The 20,802-nt window shown below is 39.4% G+C and overlaps 2 protein-coding genes across 2 annotated transcripts; both read right to left on the reverse strand.

The window, feature by feature from the left end:
- Positions 1-985: 985 nt before the first annotated feature.
- Positions 986-19,283, reverse strand: haus5 (HAUS augmin-like complex, subunit 5). The gene is made up of 19 exons (XM_088350236.1): positions 19,127-19,283; positions 18,983-19,045; positions 12,151-12,183; positions 11,054-11,078; positions 10,840-10,972; positions 10,602-10,761; positions 10,440-10,536; positions 9,259-9,344; positions 9,132-9,186; positions 8,918-9,045; positions 8,747-8,813; positions 7,242-7,396; positions 7,002-7,164; positions 6,472-6,552; positions 6,241-6,386; positions 4,124-4,220; positions 2,535-2,673; positions 2,337-2,466; positions 986-1,232 (listed from the first exon to the last, which is right to left on the reverse strand). The coding sequence occupies exons 1-19, from the start codon at positions 19,222-19,224 to the stop codon at positions 1,133-1,135; spliced, it is 1,956 nt and encodes a 651-aa protein (XP_088206362.1). The 5' UTR covers positions 19,225-19,283; the 3' UTR covers positions 986-1,132.
- LOC148354789 (uncharacterized) lies at positions 13,199-15,397 on the reverse strand. The gene has a single exon (XM_088350146.1). It carries the CDS (start codon positions 15,395-15,397, stop codon positions 13,568-13,570), a length of 1,830 nt encoding a protein of 609 aa, XP_088206272.1. The 3' UTR covers positions 13,199-13,567.
- Positions 19,284-20,802: the final 1,519 nt, after the last annotated feature.

Here is a 20,802-nt window from a genome sequence, read left to right on the forward strand (position 1 = left end):
TCAAGGTGGGAGGAGCATAATGGACAAGAATGAGAAAGCTCCACCCCCTGCTGCTACAAAGGAGCTGTGTTACTTCTCCCGCATATTTACAATCACGATTACATTTAAAGCCACAGTGTTTTTTATAGCGACCCCTAGTTGTGTAAAAAGTATTCAATTGTTAAGAAAAAAACATATATACTAACGCAAAATATCTCGTAGGTTTAGAATATTGGAATCAAACGACACAACTTAGAAGATTACATGTTTGGCTGCCATCTTACCACTACGGAGACCCAAATGACCAATTTACCAAGCTAGCTTAAGGCCTCTTACCGCACACAGTTTGCTATTTTTTCCATTCTTTCCTTGTCTAGCAACTCTCATTAGCTACTTGCCTGCAGGTTATATCCCACCACAGGCCCAAATCATTAGCTGCTCCATCAATGTTTTTGTGTCCCTCGCTTTCCACTGCTAACTCATGCAAGCTCAAGTCAAGGAGCTGTGATTCAGGAAGCTTCCAAGTCTTTTTCCATAGTTTCCTTCTCTAGCCACTGACATTAGCTATTTGGCTGAATCTTAGTAATACTTATACAATTTCTAAACAATCATCTGCTTTAAAATGTTTTTCTTATATTACTAGAGAAATAACTTTAAAATATATCTTTATAAATATATACAGGTCCCCTCAGAACTGTACCCACAACCACCATCATAAAAAAATTAAAAAATCTATATCCGCAACAGCAAAGTAGCAGCACGGCAACGCATCGGTCCATTTCATCAGCCAGCCGACACAGCAATTTACCACTACACTTCACAGGTAAATATCGTCTCGGCAGCAGATAGGTCCATTGTTTTGTATTTTCTGCCGGTTGTATGTCGGACATTACTTTTATACATAAAGACAAGGTATGTTTTATCAGTTATAGGTATTGATCTGGAAAAGCAGGACATAATCTGTCAACAGTAAGAAAAAAAAAACCATCATCGTTCACTCGTAGTATGGATGAATTTGTTTCAAGACATGTTTTTATTAGCACATTAAATACAGACAAAGCGGGGACAAACCCCTCAAAAGAAATGATCTTGAGTGCATTTAATTTGAGACGACATCACAGATTTCCTCACTATAGAATGCATTTACTTTCATCTAGGTTTTGGCAGCTCGTTTCCATCTTTCCAGCCACTGCTTATAAGTCAACCCTCCCTTTTGGAGATCAGGTAGGACATGCTGCGCAGGCTGATGCCACCTACCAGAAGGAAACACACAAAAAAGGAATTCAAGTAATGCAGCACACACTGGATGACAAAGCGCAGGCTTCGTACACCAAGTTCAAGCACTTTTTAAGGATATTTTTTAATGTCTTCAGTACCATCAAAAAAAAAATCTTGTGTGGATAATGTAATTTTCAATCTTGCATGTACATTTATCAAGTCATGTGATTTTAAGATCTTGAATAAATCACAAATATATATTTGTGGATCTCAATACGTGTGTAAATATTTTGTGTTGAGTAAAAATGAATGTAATATGTAGCTTATATTATCAGTTGCAGCGAGTTCTTCCAATTACACTTTACCACCTGGAAACGCTACCTTGATTTTTTTTTTCATCGCCATAATTGATACGTAATCCTTGCAATAATACACATTTTATTCTGCCCCGTTTAGGTGTAGCATAAACCTGTCCTGTTGGGCGCGACCCGTAGGGGACAATGCTATTACATACACTTCTAATCAGTGCTTACTTTGCAGTCATTCAAACAGTGACTGTAGCCTTCAACCAGGAGAAGATGTCATCAAGTGGTGTCCAACTGTCAATGGGCGTTTCGACCCTAAACCACAACGCCCTCGAGTTGGCGGGCCAGCAGTGATGGCCAGTCACTGCCCATCTTCTCCTGGTCCCCAGCTAAACTCCTCTCTCCTACTCCGGAGCCAGCAAGAGGCTCTCTCCGCGGCTTCCCCCACCCTATGGGCAGCTGCCTTCCTCTCCCTTCCATTTATTCCCAGAGCTGTTAATGTGTCCCATACAGACTGAGCTGGGAAGCCCCTGCACCTGACCTCAAATATAATAATATAATGCTAGCTGCCGTTAATTACGAGGGGAGAACAATTGCAATGGAAAAAGCGAAGCAACCTGAGAGCAGTGTCGGCTTGATTTTTAAGCAGACTTGTTAAGAAACAGGGCAGCAATTTCAAGCATTTACAAGCACTTCACCCCAAATTTAAGCACTTTACAATCCTTGAAAAACAAAATAAAATGAAAGACTTTTCAAGGATTTCAAGCACATGTTTCATCCCCGAAAACAGTTTCACTCTACGGTGCAAAATGTAAATAAAGCAATGCATCTCACCAGTCAGAGATTGCTGCCTGAACCTTCCCCGCATAAGAAAGACTTTCTGCACATTTCTGGGTCAGAACTCTGACCCTTAGCACCAAAGACTTCTGCAACTTGTCCTCCTCTTTGACCTTGGACAGCAAGGCTTTAAAAGGAAAACAGATTTATGTTTTTTTAATACAACTGTACGCATTGGTGCTTTAGTTTCATTACCTTTGTGATCGGAGACAAGTAGCTTTGCCGTTTCTTCTTTAGCTTTCCGCAGAGTGGCAGAGTGAAGTTGCAGTAAGCGACTCAGAAAGAGCCATTCCAGCTGGTCGTAGCATGCCTGAGCACACAACTCTTCAGGAGCCTTTATTGAAATCAACAAAATGAAATAAAAAAGGTCGGATCACAAAGACTGTGGCAGCCCAGGTTACGGCACCCGGAGCTTACGATATTTTCACGTTACCACGTGGAAACGATGTTTTTGGACTTTCTGTACGGAATTTTCGCCACCATATGACGCCAACAACAAATTGTTTTGCGAGTCACGTGGGTCATACTTCTCTAAGAAGCCTGTCTGCTGTTGGTCAATGTTATATAAAATGCTGGTCTGCTATTGGTTTGTGAAACAGTGTCATAAAGATGCTGATATGATATCGTCAGACCAAAACCCCGCAATGCCGCTTTATTTTTCAGTTCAGAATATTCCATGTACTCCATAAAGACTTTGCAGGTTGATGTGATACAATACTGTATTTATTGTATTGCACTCATTAGCTACATGTATCAATACTTGCAGTGATGCTAAAGTGGGAAGAAAGAAGATAACCATGTATATGAAGGTTGAAAAAATGCGAAGAAGGCACAGGCATCGTTGCACTCACTTTGGCTGTAATCAAACAACAATCGGGACTATTCATAAGAATAACGAGGCAATTAATGAAGGAAAACTTCTAAAAAGATGGCAATGGTCGCAAGTGGAAGTATCTAAAAAGCCTGAATTTTCAAACACCGCCTCTTCCACTGTACCAGGTCTAGTCATGTCACACTAAAGATAATATCACTTTTCCTTTACATGTACATTTATTCATATTTTATTTAATCATACACACGTTTAATATGCAGAACGGCAGCGCAGTGGTTAGCGCATGTGCGGCACAGTTCTGAGGTAATGAGATCGAACCTTCCTGTGTGGAGTTTGCATGTTCTCCCCGTGCTTGCATGGTTTTCCTCTGGGTACTCCGGTTTCCTCCCACTTTCCATAACGATGCATGTCAGGTTAATTGCTGGTCCAAATTGCCCCTAGTTATGAATGAGCGGGTGAGTTGTCAGTCTCTGTGTGCCCTGTGATTGGCTGGCAACCGGTTCAGAGTGTCTCCTGCCCACTGCCCTAAGACAGGTGAGATTGGCTCCAGCATACCCGCCACCCTACTGAGGATAAGTGGTGCAGATAATGGATGGACATGTTTAATATGTCTATACGATTTTAATGTTTGTGGGTTCAGAACACATTCGATAACTACCATAGGTTTGGATCCCCAACCATTCACCAATTTCACTTTACAACCCCCACCTCAGAACAGTTGTCACGTCCTGGTGGTTACTGTACTCAATGGTACTCTTTAGATGTTCATGCTCAAGTCAAGTTCAAAAATACGACATTCAGAGATCACAACAAACTATTGGGGAGCCCAAGACACTTAAAATTTCTCTTTTGAGCCACATTGTCGACCATTGAATCATCACAGGACGCAACACTAGGCTACTTTTGAACAACAAGTCACTCACAATTTTGACACGTTGCGTTATGAGCTCACCCTGTAGAGAGGGAACGCCAGATTCTCACACAGACTACAGAAGGTTGATGCTCGCAAATGATGGATGGACAGCCACGATGCGGGAATTCTTTGCATTCTGTAGCGATAAACATTCCAGTTGAATAAGTGTCAGCTCATAATTTCGTCAACAAATCAAAAGTTGACTTATGTCTAAAGACAACTGTGATTGGTTAAATTCCAAAAGGGGTCAATGCAATTTGACTATAATAGTTTCTAAGAACTATGTAAACTGCCAAAAGCATTTAAAAGAGGTGCCATATTTTTTGTGTTAATGCACATTTTTCTTAGACCCAATGAACTCAAAAGTTTGGGTGTGCATTATAAACAAGGTCTTACGGTAGTATATTACCATATTTGCGAAATGATTGATCAGTCAAAAATATCGCTGACTGCAATCGCAAAACATTAAATGCAATCACATCTTTCGACCAAGTAGTAAGAATTAGTAAAAATATCCCAATCACTTGCTTAGACATTGTATAAAAAATTATAGTACTTCTCACTGGCTCGAGCAGAGGCGAGATGCCTCTTTATTTATTTTCTCGCCTCGCCCATACTGAAACACGAGTTAAGCATTGCCGTTTTGCCCCTTTACCAATACATAGAGCAGAGGTCTTCAAACTTTTTGAAGCAGGGCGCTACTTTTGTTACCGATTAGCCCAAAATGCACCAATTTTTTATATGCATTCCAAAAATAACTTATTTTATCACAAGGTTAATTTTAGAAAGTAAATTTAAATGGACTCAGTTAACCACTAAAAAGATCATTTTACTAGAACAATGGTTTCCAAACTTTTGCAGGCTGGCGCCCCCTTGGCCCCCCAGTGAATTTGTCACAAAATAACATTCCAATTATTTATTTTGACATGTCTTCATAACCAAACAAAGTCAACCTCTAACATAAATAACATTTGAAAAAATGAAACTCTTGAAAAGAATCAAGAACATTTGCAGAGTATAAACGATAAAATGTACATACTTAAAATAACCCACACCAAACAAAGTAAACAAAAATCAATTGTGCACACTATAAAAATGTAAACATTGCACACTAAAAATAATCCACATACCTTTAAGGCTGTAAACATGACATGTCTGCAATTAGTGTAATATACAATTTACCATGTGCTACTGCAGTATGTTCATCATTGCAAAAAAAGGTATTAAAGTATTAAATGTTGCTTTGATGGAGGTTTGATTACCTCTCAGTCCACTTGTAGATGCACCTTCTTCGTCTTTTACTTGTAATCCTTTTTGACATGCCGTGTATTTTAATATGTGATTTTTTTAAGGTGCTGGTACAAATGACTTGTGTTTCCTCTGGACCTAGAGACTAAGCAAAAGTAAATTCTGCAACAGGTGTTTTCTTCTGTTCTGGGTGTGGCAAAGTGTGGTGCTTGCAAAACTTTGAATGGCGATTATTAAAACTTGCCTCTGACTGGTCAGCGCTTTTAAAACTTGAACAGTAACAATTGTGGTTGGCCAAAACTCCATCACTCACTACAAAACCGCAGTGCTTTGCAGTTTCACAACCGCACTACGTCACATCGCGATGTCTGTTCGATTTCGCTTAATCGTGCACCCCTAACGTGTTGTGTACAAATAGTCAAACAAACATTCAAACTTCTGACTTCGGACTGCCGCCCTCTTCTTCCTCACCAGTACCCGTTTAGATGGCAACTTGGGTTGCAGAGAAGAAACTCTGCATACAACTCCTCCTTAAAACTCAAAGTGCAATTCACAAAAATCGAGCAGCTAGAAGACACCGGTGTTAGAGAATGGAGAAAATGGAAAAACGTCCGGAGAGATATAAATAAAACAAACAAAAAAAAGCAAGAAAAAGGAAGCAACTCTATGGTGTATGTGATGATAAATCAGAATTTGAAGGACATTAAATAAATATTGTATTTTTTTGGAATACATTGTTAATAAATCCTTTATCAGGGCCACACATATTATTGAATACAAATTTGGGGCGTGCGTTAAACACTAATAAAAATGGTATTTGAAATATTGCACAATGAGAAGAATGCCATCACTTTTGTTCCATGACTTTCATGAAATAAATACAAAAAATAATATATTCCTGTTTTTACCCATCAACAATCCTACGATCCAGAGCTTGCAGTGAAACGGTGCCCATCTGCTTGACCTCCTTTGAGATGTTGTTCCTAATATTGCTGGCAGCAATGGTGACCTCTTGGCACTGTGGCACCACCTTGCCCTCCAGAAAATCTTGTAGCTAAAAAGGCAATGTGATCGATTAAAATACACTTTTGTCCTTATTTTTAAATTACTAGAAGTTTGACATCAAGGGGTAGACAAACCTCCTTGTGCATTTGGATCAATTCAGTCTTCGCTGCTGAATTCAACTTAATCAGACTTTTAATATGTTCCTGTTTGAGGAGCTAAGCAAGGACACAAATGGAGAGGTATCAACAAGGGCAGATTTCAACATTTGGTGAACATTCAGGAGCTGATACAATTGAAATCCAAATATTGCCAGCATTCAGATGATGTAAAGATATCGAAACACGCCCAATTAACCAGACTCCAACTGCGAGTATTTCGACTGCAACGGTTAGGTCTTTTTATTTTCAATTATTCGTGCATATATTTGCATTCAAGTAATCCCATTGTTTTGTGCACGTCTACATTCCCTCATACGGTATATTTTTATGCTCTATTGTACTGTGGGACTTATTGTAAAGAAACATACTCAATATATATGGGACTATGCGTTTGTCTTAATGCATGTAAACGATTTCATGGAATTGCTCCGGAACTCCAATATTGCGTTTCCGTTAGGATTATTGCCTGCAGGTAAACTGAGCTGTTGTCCAGCACGGAGTCTCACCACGATATGCCTGGAGTCTACAATTTCCTGCCGCTGGCTGCGCAGGTGGCCTATCACCTCCCCTTGGCTGCGGACATACTGGTTGAGGTTGACGCACCATTCTTGAATATGATCCCTGGCTGCAGCCTTCATCACGCACTGAAGCTCCAGCTCCAAAACTGATCTGCCCAGAAAAATTCATAATAAATCAGTTGGAATAAAAAATATCCAATTGTGGAGGTAAGATATCTGTCGACTTACAGAGCCAATGAGTCTTTTTGTTTGTCATCGACAAAGCAAAGTAGCTTCTGTTCAGCCTGTTTCCTGCAGTCCATAAACTGGTTGTTGAGTTGCTGGACTTTGAAGCGAGTTTGGGATAGTTCCAGTAAGCTCTCTTCTATTTCTTGCCATGAAGCCTGCAATCATAGAGAGAACACTTAATTTGTAATGCTTATTATAATAAACTAAACACACACATTTATATATATATAAAATCATGGTTATTAGGACTTCACAATAATTTTAAATGCCACCTATGATGTCAAACCTATCGGCCGGAAAGGAAAAATAGGCCATGCAATGATATTCAAGCAACTGACACCATTCGTTAGAGAGAATCTAAACATTTATGTTTGTCATCAGATCATATTTTGATTTTCTATAGATATTGTTTCACAATTTGGTCATGTCACTACTTTACCTTTTGATAATTTGCATGAGGCACCAGAGGCCCATTACATTCGTTATTGACGAACAAAGTAAGTATCGGCAGTTTGATAAATTCGATCTCTTGTCTCTCCATCACTTTCTGGATAAAAGTTTACCGAAGCTGTATACAGAGACTCCCCTACTTACGATCATTCAACTAACGATAAATTGTAGATACATTTTTTTCGGGATATTAAAAAAAATTCCGGACAGTGCTGTAAGTTAGATTTTGTATTGAGTGCACCTTTTTTGAGTACAGGACATTACTGTAGTGCTTCTTTTCGCCACTACCGGCGTGTGGCGCTGTGAGAGCTCAGCCAGCATCCACTCCGAAAAAGAAATCTGTCTTTTTCTTCTGAGTTCGCGTGTAAACATGCTATACTGTATCTCAAGCGCGCTAAGAACTTTGACATTTTCATTGTTTAATATCTCGTGCATCTATTCAATACGGTTAGTGTAAAGTGTTAAGAAGAGGCGAGCCGGTTCTTTTGCAACGAAAGTGGAAAAAGAAAGCTTGATGTGTTTGAGAAAATGGTTTGATCGCTTTTTTTCGGCCACTCTCTAACACGGAGGAGGACCTCTTGAAGATTACCTTCCAAAAGTAAGTTACAATTAACTTTATGGAGCACAATATTTTATGAAACGTTTATTCTTTTAGTACAAGACAATACAGGTTACTTATACATGCCTTAAACATACTCATACAAACCATAAACATATAAAATATAGCACTGAAGCAACTTACAAACAAATTCCACTTACGAACGGTCCGGAAGTTCATACGTAGGGCAGCGTCTGTAATGTCATTTGAAACGAAATAGAAGACACGCCTAAAAATAATCGGATTTTGTTTGTTTTTTGTTGAAGATAAAATGCCGTTACCAAAAAGGTTATCGGTCTCAAGAAGCAGGATTTTATAGGTTATAAGTAGGACACAAAGCCTATATTTCATCAATTGTTCATAAATAAATTACAATTTGATCATGAAACACGCTATCATATTAACTACAAATTTTTCATTCTATCAAAGAATAAAGGGTTTTTAAATTAGGACCAACCTGTAAAAGTGCCTTAACAGAAGCCAAGCAGTCACTCTTCTTTACCGTTAGGTCTACAAGTTGATTGCTTTCATAATGGAATCGAAAAAGAAAAATAGACAAAGACATAAAGATTAAAATTCTTTCACATTATTTCAAATTGTCTAGAAAAAAAATTATTGTTTTGCATACTCAAGAGCACAGACAACCTCAGTCAAATCAAGAGATGACACTTTTGCCTCCAATTCCTTTTGCTCCTTGTAAGCCAAATGTTGTAATGCAGACAGGATGTGGTTTGGAGGGTAAACATCCACCATGTTCTAAACAATAAGCAGGAATTCATTTTGTTAAATTTTAAACAAATGTACATGTGAATGCTTATATAGCAAAGTTTGGAAATACTAACTTCCACAGCACTTAGCCAGTAATGATACACAGCAGTCCTTTGTGCGCCAGTCATACTGTAACAATGGAGGGATATAGTAGCAATTACCAAAAAAATTTGTTTTAAATAAATAAGATCAGGCTCCCACCGTGCACAGTCTTCCGTTTTCAATTCGATTTCTTGCAAACCTTGGTAAAAACGGACCCTGTGGTTACACAGCTCTCTCACTTGCCGCTATTTGAGAAAAAACATTGTCATTAGTTGATATTAAATCGTCAAAGTAATCATATTAACTTGATTTATTGCATAGCCCCATTTAAATCCATATATAAATTTTCCTAGAGTTATAATCTTGTAAAAAGCATTTTTTCCTGCTATTTTTTAAAATTACAGTGTTTAATGATTCATCACTAGAGAATGTTTGAGTTTAAAATAGAGTATAAGCGTGTCCATTTAAAGAAGATCTGAGGTAACCCGCCGGATACCACTTGGCAAAATTTAAATGACTTCTTCCACATTTTGTGATGAATTTCTGCCAACGACGGGGCAGGAAAGCTGGACTTAATCCAGTAAAAGAGAGTGCAAATGACACCTATGGAGCGGCTGGAAAGAGCAAATAGCTGGAGTTGGTCAGAGCTGGTGTAAGTGGCTAACTGTGACAGCTAGCAGGAGAAGCTACAAAAAAAGACCAGTAGAATATTGAAAGGGCAAACCAGAATTCGTCAAGAGACCAAGACCCTGAATCACATAACTAAGCCACGTTTGCTAACGTGACAACTAGTGGATAGACATAGACTGCAGTCAGGAATCTAATATAAGTGGCTAGAGAAGGAAACTGAAAAAAAAGTAAAAGATGACAATCACCAGATGCCTGAACCATCGAACTCAGCAAGGTTGAGCTGTGGAAGGTGAGTGACACTGAAGAACAAAGCAGGAGCAGCTAACAACAAATAGCAGTGAGCCATTTCCAGCAGCCAAGTGGCTGACATAGATGGCTAGAGAAGGAAACAGTGGGGAAAAAAGTGCGCTAAGTGGCCATTAAGTGCTTAAGCAAACAAGCTAGCTTTGCAAAATTGTCATCCAGGCCTCTTTAGTAGTAAGATGTCGGACAAATCCAAGCTTCTTAAAGCTGAGTATAATAATGTCTAACACATTTTTAAACCTGCGAGTCTTTACAAATAATTATGTGAACGGGAGTACACATGTCTTTGCTTATTATTCGCATAAATAGTGTTTCATTTAAATAAATGAAGTACACCACTAGGGGTCGCCTTATAAGACATGCTGGGGCTTTAAAATGAAACAAATGATCCCGATAGAGGATCCTACCATAACTTGTGCTTCCACAGGACATTTTAGCAGGAGTGTGTCAGTGTCACAGTCGCCACACCCTTGATTTTCAAACACCACCTCAACTTCTGCTTTCCTGCAAAGTGTATTCATAAAAATGAATCTTTCATTTAAAAAAATGATCAACACTTTCTTCCTTACAGGGTAATTTCCTCCAAATCTCGACAACGGCTGTTGAGTTCTTGAATGTCACTTGACAGCATTTCGCCCGCTGATGAGCAGCGGTGCTGGAAGGCCTGGAGAAGCAAAGTCCTCTGCTGAGTATCTTGCACTTGACTCCAAGTAGAACTGATAGACTTTTCTGGGGAAGAATATTAAAAAAAGAAAACCATCATTTTTTTTTTGTCAATACACTTTGGTTTTGTTGCCATGAACAGACCGTGCGTAGTCAGCTGTTCCTTAGTTGCTGCGATCTCGGAATCCAGGAGACCAATCTCACTTTTGATCTTCTCGATCTTCCTCTTAAGCTCGATGCGTTTCGCAGCCTCACTTTGGGTCTCACGTTGCTTAGCCTAAACAAAACGAAACAAATATTAACGTTGGGATCAGTCTTAAGAGGTGACAACAACTGTTTCCACATTTTTGTAGCTTACCTCTTTGTCTTGAAGCATTTTGTACCTGTTTGATAGGTAAAGGAAAAATACGGGGGTTGGGATTTGGTTGGGTGTGGCTGGCGCTGCTCCTTCCTTCTTGAAACACAGGGTTTGTGGACCTTTACATGGCCAAATTCAAGTGCTTTCATGTGGTTTCAAAGCAAATTTCTCCAATGCCATTATAATAAGAAATCTAGTGTTAATCCTATCTATGTTTGAGGTCACAGAGTGTTGCCTGTGTAGTCATTTCGTGCTGTGTGTAGGTGTTATGGGGAGAGATTTGTCTCAAAAATATTTACCAACGTGTGTTTCAGATTCACATATACAGTAATCCCTCAGTTATCACGGTTAATGGGGACCAAAACCATCCGCCAAAAGTGAAAATCCGCTAAGTAGCCCCTTCAAAAATGCTTAAAAAAAAAATAATTATATATATATATTTTTAAATTATTATTGTATTTTATTATTATTATTTTTTAGACCCACAAAGTTCTGAACCCGCGAATGTGGAACCGCGAAGTAGCGAAGTCCCACTGTATACGGTATCCGCAGTTTACATTCGTGTTTTTCAAGTCCACAAATTTATACGAGATTTATATGTACGCGATTTGTAATCTTGCCTGCGCATTTCTCGAGACATATGATTTTTAGATCTTGAGTAATTACGTCACTGGATCTTAAGAATACGTATGTAAACATTTTCGGGAAAAATCTTTCCTATATAGGTGTGTAAAAATGACAGTAAGGGTAGCTTACATTTTCAGTTGTGGGGAGTACTTCTTAATATCAATGGGGAAGTGGTACCACAACCTACCATGATATTTTACACGACCCATAATTGACACGTAATCCATGTACTAATATGCATTTCATGATGCCCTGTTTAGGTCGACCCAAAAAAATAAATAAATTCATAGTTAAGGTAGCCATCTCCGTGAACTACGTTCATTTAACTGGAAAGAGCCGACTCCTATTGTGAGGAGTTGGATCTCCTTTTGGCATACTTTGCAGCATGTGGTGCAATATAAAAACTTGTCTCGTAGCGCAATCCAAAATATATGCGATAGTAAAAATATTACTTATAGACAAAAGGATACCATTGAAGATTGCCTCGCTTGAGCTTCACAGTTCTAGAAAAAGGCAAAAGAGTAAAGCTATGAATTGAATCTCACAATACATAACACGATCACCAATGACATTATTATTACCCAAAAATTCAAGTGTTAGAACACGAACTTTGTCATGTTAAATTGTAAATGCAAGGGTTTGAACTTTATTTCTCATGTACTACATAAATCATGATTACCATTTCGTGTTTCGTTATTTTAATGTTTTTATAGAATAGAATATACCTCTATTGTCATTGTTACAAAATGGGTTAACATATTGTGACAACGAAATTGGGCATGACACTCCAGTTTTACACATTCACAGTGAGGTATGAGCCAAGAAGATAAAGGAACAGAGAAGATAAGGTTATAAAACAAGGGGGATAAGGCTATAGTTATATTTTACATGGTATTTACACAAGAAATGTCGGCATGTGGGATGTTACATACAGTGTTGTCGTGATACCGTTGGTATCGTAAGGGTTGTGCAATATTGCATTTGGTGCAAAGTCATCATAGTGCAAAAAATAGTCAGCATATGCATTGGTGCAAACATAGACATCATAGTGCAGAAAGAGGAAATGGTCTGACATTGTGCAAGGTGAGCAGTAAACGTAGTGCAGTCGACATGTGCAAGAACATAGACATGAGTACAGGCAGCCCTGTTACTATGTCACTATGAGCTGGCCATTAGGGTGGTCCTTAATGGGGGTCGAAATTTTTTTTGGGGGAAATATTGGGCTCTGACCCCCCGCATATGTTCTTATATCGATAAAAACACACTGTGTGCAATTTTGAACAATTTGGATAATATTTAGAGGTAGCTCAACGACTTTGAAATTTCCCAAAATGGTAACATTTTGGCAATTTTCGAGAAAAAACGGAAATCTTAACCCTATGTGTACGGCGTTTTAGAACATCCAATTTCAGTCCATTGCTTATAATTGTAACACAAGAAAAGTTACAAGTAAATATAACAATATTGTATTTATTTTTACCTCAACAGCCACCACTCTTTCGAGGTTTCATTCACTGTGCGTGATCGGCATTTCCAAATAACATCCAAATTTGGGCGTCAATAAAATGAACTAAATTTGCAACTTCACCAACACAGATCATGTGCATTATGCAAAACAGTGTGAAAACAAATCTTACAGTTTGATGTGCATACAGTACAAAAACAATATGATAAGTGAAAATAGAACCAAGCCAACACCAAACAGTCTACCGAGTAATAGTCGAATAATAATTTCCAAATCACCAGTTCAGAGTTCACATAAAACAGGCCGATTGTCTTTGGAAAAACAATGCGTTTGCTCTCAGTTCAGCAATTACCTCAACGAATCATTAAGTTTATCATTGTAACATAGCCTATCATCAAATGTTGTGTATGTTCACAAAGTGTTCATTTCTGTTTCACGATGGTCTGTTTTTGAGTATTCGGGAACCTTTTGCGATGTTCTGCAACCACCAGTAACAGGTACTGTAATTGTTCTTCATTGTGGGTGAGACGACCATTGAAGTTTTGAATCAGTGCGACGCCTCGCTCTGCGTGGTCATTGATGACAGACAATGCTTTCACCTTGTCACATGCCTCTCTATAATCAATGCGGCCATTCCATGTGGTCGGTTCTGCATCCAAGAAGCTGGTGGAGATCTCGAGAAGCTGCAGCAGCTTGATGGTATTAGTGGTTGCAAAATCTGCGAGTTTCTTGTCATTGACGCACTTCAGATACACCTGGCCTTTAACTTCTGGTTCTTCCGCTCCTGGGGTTGACTTCATGGCACTCGAGATGTCAGTTTTCGTTTCATGCGATACGTCGGGATCAAAAAGGGACAAGCCAACAAGGACTTCAGAAAGATACCAGAGATGAGTTGCAAACTTTTTGCTTGTCGCTTGAGAGATGGCTTTGTTGATGTTCCCATAGTTCACCAGGTCCTTTAGAAAAGCGAGATCATGGCGAGGAGCACTGGCTGCCACAGGACACAGGAACCAAGCCTTAACATATATCCTAGCATAGAAAAGACACACGTCACCAAGACCTTTTTCCTCACGGGCAGTCAGTCGGAACTGGTGTCGAAACATCCACACCTTGAATGAATATATCACCTTGGCCATCCATCTCGCCTGATGCATCGCCCCTGGTGCCATAAACTTCACTTCTCGCTCAGGTATGCCTCCGAGATAGACAAGGACAAGCTCGAGCAACTCCCGGTAGTCGTCTCTTGGTTGGTTCGCTTGAAGGGTTTCAGAAATGAAACCGTTGAGGCTGTCTCTAACATCTGCGATGTTCTGTCTGGTGTACTCATCACTGTTTGCATTCTGAAAGTCACTGGAGTCGATGAAGCTCCATTGCGTTTTAAATCGCTTGAAGATTTGGATTTCTGGACTAGAAGACGATCCCATGCACGTCCAAAATGCACAACCTGCAATAAGCTCCATGACATGGTGACGGCATCCCAAGTGCATCAGGTCACGGCCAAGCATCTGCTCCAAAAGCACGCAAGCTCCGGATTGGCGACCGGTGTTGGAACTGGTTGTGTCGAAGCACATACCCTTCACCTGATCAGATATACCCCACTGATTTAAGGTGTCTGTCACAGCACGAGCCTGTTCCTGTCCCGTGCCAGATCCAAGTTTCGGTACAGCCAAGAGTTGTGAAATTCCAGGTCCAGACACTAAAACTGGTAGCCGATCTACCTTCTCGGAGCCAGTCAAATCACGAAGAAGTTTACCATCCCAGTGAACAACCAGTTGAGCTTTTGGATCAAAGGCATGCTTAATAGCTGTGGCCTGTGTTTTTCCGTGTTCATGCCGCTGTCGCCGAATTGAGCTTCGATTTAAAGAGAATTCTGAGAGATCATGTCCCAAACTCTTTGCTGTCTCACTGACAAGAAGCATTGCTTTCCTATCGGAAATACCGGTTCGATCCAGACTAGACGACAGCTCTGGGGAGATGATTTGCTTTCTGCCTCTTTTAGATTGGTTGGTATCGCTGTCTGGAGAAAAGTTGCCAGACTCCTCCTCATCCGAAGTTTCACTGCTGCCCTCCAATGTCACTGATTGACTCATCGCCTCAATTTCTTGATCGGATCTACGCTTTCTGGTTTCCTCTTTATATTGTCTCTTCTGTGTGGCTTTTTCTTTTTTCTCAAGGACCTTGTCTACCGATGTCATCGAGCCACGTCGTCCATCTTCTCTCTGTGCCAAAAGAAACTCGCGGTCTTCTTCCATCTTAATTAGAGTCAAGGCTTCAGCATGTGCCACATCAAACAGGTTGTTGAAGTTGGCTTTGAACGCATTCTACTTTTTTCTCTGTGTCTCTGTTTCACGAGTTGAATTCTTTTTCAGTCCCTGCCACTCAGCAAATAGTTTCTCAACTTTTTTCACCATGTCTTGTGTGTGACGTACAGGAATCCGTGCTCTGAGCCAGAAAGATGTCAATTTCTCTACAGTGGCTGTTGCTGCAACTCTGATAGTCTCTTTGCATTCGATGTGTCGATACAAAAAATAACCCAAAACTTGTTGAATCGAAGGTAGTTTACACCCTGTTATATCCTCTTCATGAGGCAGAAGATATTTTTTTGATCTCTTCGATGAAGCCATCTTGATTTTTGTGACACGTTTGACAATCAGAACTCAGTGTGGTGAATATCTGAAACCACTAAGGCACTGTGATACTAATCGATAATAGAAAGCCAGTCAAAACGAATGCCACAATAATCCCAATCCATTTTGTGACAATTGTTCTCCTTGAAATCCGAAAGACAGTCAAAATTATTTACTGGTGTGGTCAGATAAGTATTTCGTTGACATGTATTTATGCAGTTTTATTATTGAACAATTATTTATTGTGCCAGTAACTTTGTACACTAGGTCTGATATAATGTGCGAAAAATCCTTATTTTTCATACCAAAATTTCAGAGGCCTTGAGCGATCTCTAAATATCCTTTGATTTTGATGAAACTTTGCGTAATTACGTTTTGTATATATTGGAACATATTCAAGGGGTCAGAGCATGAAATTTTAAAAGTCGAAAAATAAGGACCACCCTACTGGCCATAGGGGGCCTGGCCCGCCCCGCAAAAGGCTGGTGCCCTACCTTTGAAAACCTGAGCTTTTCTTTTTAAATTACTATTATTGTATTATTCTTTCTCACTCAGACATTACAAAAATATAGACACAAGTGTGGTTTAATTTAATTATAGCCTGCACTGATAAATTACGCCCTTACGTTATGATGTCAATATAGGTGACTATGCAAGTTACCGCACATTTTGGCTAATCAGTCTGTTGTAGTGATGGGAATTCAGTCTCTTTTTAGAGAACTGGTGTTCTGCAGAAACTACCTACCCTCCTGAAACTTCTTACCTTAGAATATTTGCTGAAATGCATTTTGAAAGACCAAAATTGTAACCACCCCACCGCTTTTACCTGAATGTATTCCCCGATTTCAAAAAGACACATATGACAGGAAGGACGAAAACTTTCCCCAGGAAATCGCCATCACTGGGCATTGGTAGGACATCTCGTTGACTAGGAAGGAAATTTAGAAAACCGGTTCTTTCGGTTTGGCTCACTCTAAACAGCCAGCTCCTCCTCCTCCCAAAGGTCTCTATGGATAGTATGTTTTGCTTTAATCAATATACATGGTGACTCAAGTACTTCAAAATAATATTACTCAAGTAGAAGTAAAATTTGTCATCTAAATAATTACTTGAGTGCGCCGGACAGCGTAAATCCTGTGCTGATCCTCCATGAAAAAAATAATTAAGAATTGGCAATAGAGAAGCCTGGCCTGACTTAATTCGGCACGGGCCCAAGATCTAACCTATAGTTGTTGTTCTTCAAAATGTCTGAAAAAATAAAAACAAGTTGTAATATTGCCATATTCCTCCTGAAGAACGTTTATGACATTTGATTTTTTTTGTGCTTAAATAAATGGAATCAAAATTTAAAAACTGCATTGCGTCTTTCCTTGGGTTGTCGCTGTGTGATATTAAAATCGGTTTGATGATCTGAAAGCTTTGTCAGTGATAAATGTACTAAAGAAAAACAAAATCAGGAGGGCGGAAAATATTTTCACGACTCTAAGCTGTTCCTGGATGTGCTGTTGGTTATGTTTAACGTGAATCAGTGCCATTGTTTCCCATGTACTTTTGTGAGACCCCGGTGGGTGGACAGTCTAGGGGGGTCAGTACCAAGTGAGCAGAGCTGAAGAGCCTGCTGGTTCTCTGAAAATAGCCAGAATTCCAATGTCACAAAAACATACCTGTCAACTTAAACACGTTTCACATATTTTATATATTTTTTAATAATTTCAAATTGAAATTGTGTAAGCTGTATCCCATTTTTTGTACGAGATAAAATAATACATTAATAAAAATACTTTTCTTCGTTAGACCCATTTTATATTGCTCATTTCAACTCTAATCCAGATTGTCTGTCACTGGTTGACAGCCTCATCGTAGATTGAGAATATTTCCACAGCACACTAGCAAATGATACCCCTGGATCAAAAATTCATTTTTCAAGCGCATTGTCAGTATCTGGAATAACATTTGCCCGGACGCCCGGGGGCGTGCATCTTTTAAATCGGGTATACAACTTACAAAACGTCTCCGCCCGGGTGGCCGACAACTTTTATAAGATCATGCGTTTGCATATAATTTTCCAAAGTAGACGCACAGAGAACACAAGAAAAATTGAGAAGTGGTTAAGAATCAAGCCAAAACGCCAGTCCCAGAAGAAAAATTCAAAAGAAGCTAACAAAATGTATGACGCTACAGAACGTAAACGTACGAGCCCATCCCAGCCATCTCCGGGCAGTGGGCAGGGGACACCCTCAACTGGTTGCCAGCCAATCGCAGGGCACACAGGGACAGACAACTCACTCGCTCAGTCACACCTAGGGACAATTTTGGAGCGGCCAATTCACCTGAAATGCATGTCTTTGGAATGTGGGAGGAAACCGGAGTGCCCGGAGGAAACCCACGCAAGCACGGGGAGAACATACAAACTCCGCACAGTAAGGCCGGGAGCTGGATTTGAACCCACGCAGTAGTTTCCCAAGACCTCAGAACTGTGCCGCGCACGCGCTAACCACTGCCCCGCCGTGCTGCCGCCTCGCAGTGATAGATATGTCAAATTCAATTACGAAAACACATTCATTAAAATATTTCCGTAAAGGGCTGTTTTTTTTCTCTTAAAAGGCCGTTTTCATCGATAGAATGTGTTTTAAGGCCATTTTTAAGAATTGAACGTTTGTTTTTTAAATTGAATTATGGCACTCCTGTGCTTCTATAATAACATACTCACCATAATACACCGGAACCTCCACAGACTCTGCTGAAACTGACCCTAGCCGAGCCAAAGAGGAGCGGTGTTAGGGAAATAGACTAACCATTTCATTTCCAATGCTGCGTGGTTTACATTTCTGCTTCAATTGGGTTTTTCATTATATATAAACCTATCCTGTCCTTTATTAAAGAAAAGAACGTTTTTAAAATGCTGTAATTTTGGGGGGTGCTTGGATTGAATTTGGGGGTAGCTGGTTACGCCAATTTCTCTATGATTCAACATTTCACAAAGGCCAACATTTATCATAGATCTAACCTCTTCATTGTTCTCATAAAAAAAAAAAATCACCAAATCAATGCATTTAAATTCAAAATATACAAAATTTCCTCCCGGGGCGGGGGCGCAGAGGCTGTCCACTGCGCCCCCGGACCCCCATAGACTGTCCACTGACCGGGGTCCCACAAAATTATATGGAAATTCTTAAGTTGCTTAAAATGCAAAAAATATAAAAGACAAACCTTTGTTGAAAAACGTGATGAATAAGGTACTCCCAAATGGATTTTCCATTCCCGGCACACAGCCTAAAAGGATCAATATAGTTTTCAAAGAACAATCAACTGTGAAAACAAGTAATGATAAATACAAAATAATGCAAATCTGACGTTTTAAGGTAGCTGTCAGGTGGCATTTTTTCTTTAGGTAGATTAAACTCTTCCGTCGCCCAACGTTTCAGATCCCGCACAAGATGCCTGTCCGCCATTTTACGATCTGCTTGTTTTCAAATAGACGCGATACCACGAATTTTTAACTTCCCGCCTAATGACAACATTTCCGCTATAATGTTACGTCACAGTCATGTGACTAAATTGCCCATCCATTTGTGCGTCTTTTGTATGGACGCCCAAAAGTGCCATAATTCAATTTTTAAATTAACAGTCATTGCATTAAAAAAAAAAAGTCTAAAAATCGTACATTCGTTAACTAAAAACGTCCTTAAAACAAAAATTCAATCAACATTCCCTCTTGGGCTCCCTTAAGAACCATGGCAGTTATGTAAATTTTACCTATGATAAGATTTTAAAATGTTTTACCAAAGGATTTTTTATTAAAAGCCATTTTTTATTTTTTTTTATTAAATAAATTAAGGCAGTTTTTGTCCTCCATACTTCCACGAGTCAAAATCTATGTTTGTGTATTTTTTTAAAGAATTATTATTAAAAACATTAAAACTTGTATTTTAAACAACTTTGTTTGAGACCACTGCCCTTTTTTCCATCAGTCATAATTTGATTTATTCTGTACATCTACACAGTTTTTCCTTTTTTTATTCCCCATCTTCCAAGTTACTGTTTGTTAATATATTAAAAAAATCCCTTTATGTAGATAGATAGATAGATCTAGATAGCAAGGGGCCCCGGAGACCAAAATAAAGTCCCCATCTGGTCTAATGTATTTTGAAAGTCTCCCATCCAGAATACATGGGCCCATTCAATATAATGGGGAGCCATGGTAAACAGGGGTTTTCCCAAGGGTAGGCATAGGAACCAGGGACTGTCCAGGGTGGCTTGAGGGGGCCCAACCCACATTACCTTTAACCATGGGTAAATGGTGAATTCCAAAGAGTGGATGTTAGCGAGAGGATGCTAACAGCTATGTGCGCGTAGCCAGCCCAAATATTAGCGCAAGCTAGCTGTAAACACTGTTGGTGATTAGTTGGGCTGGCATAGCCAGCCCAAGTATTAGCGATGAGAGGTTGATTCTATGTTTACTCATGCTAGCTGTAAAAACTGTTGGTGACGAGTTGGGCTAGCACAGCCAGCCCAAGTATTCGCGTAAGCTAGCTGTAAACACTGTCGGCAATGGGTTGGGCTGGCACAGCCAGCCCAAGTATTAGCACAAGCTAGCTGTCGGCAATGCTAACTTCTTCATAGTAAAATTTTTTTGTAATGGCAATATTTTAACGACTTCATATTTACAAATTATGCTAATGGGTACATGTTGATGAGTTATGCTAATGGATACATGCTAAAAAGTGATGCTAACAGCTTAAGGCTAACTGCTTCATGCTAAAAAATTTTGGTAATGGGAGTCCCCCCACAGAACCAGGTAAAAATTGACAAATACATCTCTCTGAGTTAAAAACTTTATGCTAACTCATAATGCTAACAACCGGGGTTATATATACATGCTGGGATCATCTTCCAAAACAATCACAACTCTTACAATTGCCACGGGAATTGTCTAGTTTATTTCTTTAATCTTGTTCAAATTGCTTCCCGGAAAATCACAACAAATAGATTAAATGGAAAATGGTCTGCATTTTTATAGCGCTTTTCAA

Source organism: Urocampus carinirostris, chromosome 12 (assembly GCF_059441175.1).
Source record: "Urocampus carinirostris isolate Australia breed hairy pipefish chromosome 12, RoL_Ucar_1.0, whole genome shotgun sequence".
NCBI classification, from domain to species: domain Eukaryota; kingdom Metazoa; phylum Chordata; class Actinopteri; order Syngnathiformes; family Syngnathidae; genus Urocampus; species Urocampus carinirostris.

Bases quoted from the DNA above. Each gene is read 5' to 3' on its own strand.
- LOC148354789 (XM_088350146.1), bottom strand. From the start codon at position 15,397: ATGGAAGAAGACCGCGAGTTTCTTTTGGCACAGAGAGAAGATGGACGA.
- haus5 (XM_088350236.1), bottom strand. From the start codon at position 19,224: ATGGCGGACAGGCATCTTGTGCGGGATCTGAAACGTTGGGCGACGGAA. The intron at 10,973-11,053 runs GTAAGCTACAAA...CGTTTTGTTTAG, and splicing joins AAATGCTTCAAGACAAAGAG to GCTAAGCAACGTGAGACCCA. The intron at 2,467-2,534 runs GTAATGAAACTA...TTCCTTTTAAAG, and splicing joins ACTTGTCTCCGATCACAAAG to CCTTGCTGTCCAAGGTCAAA.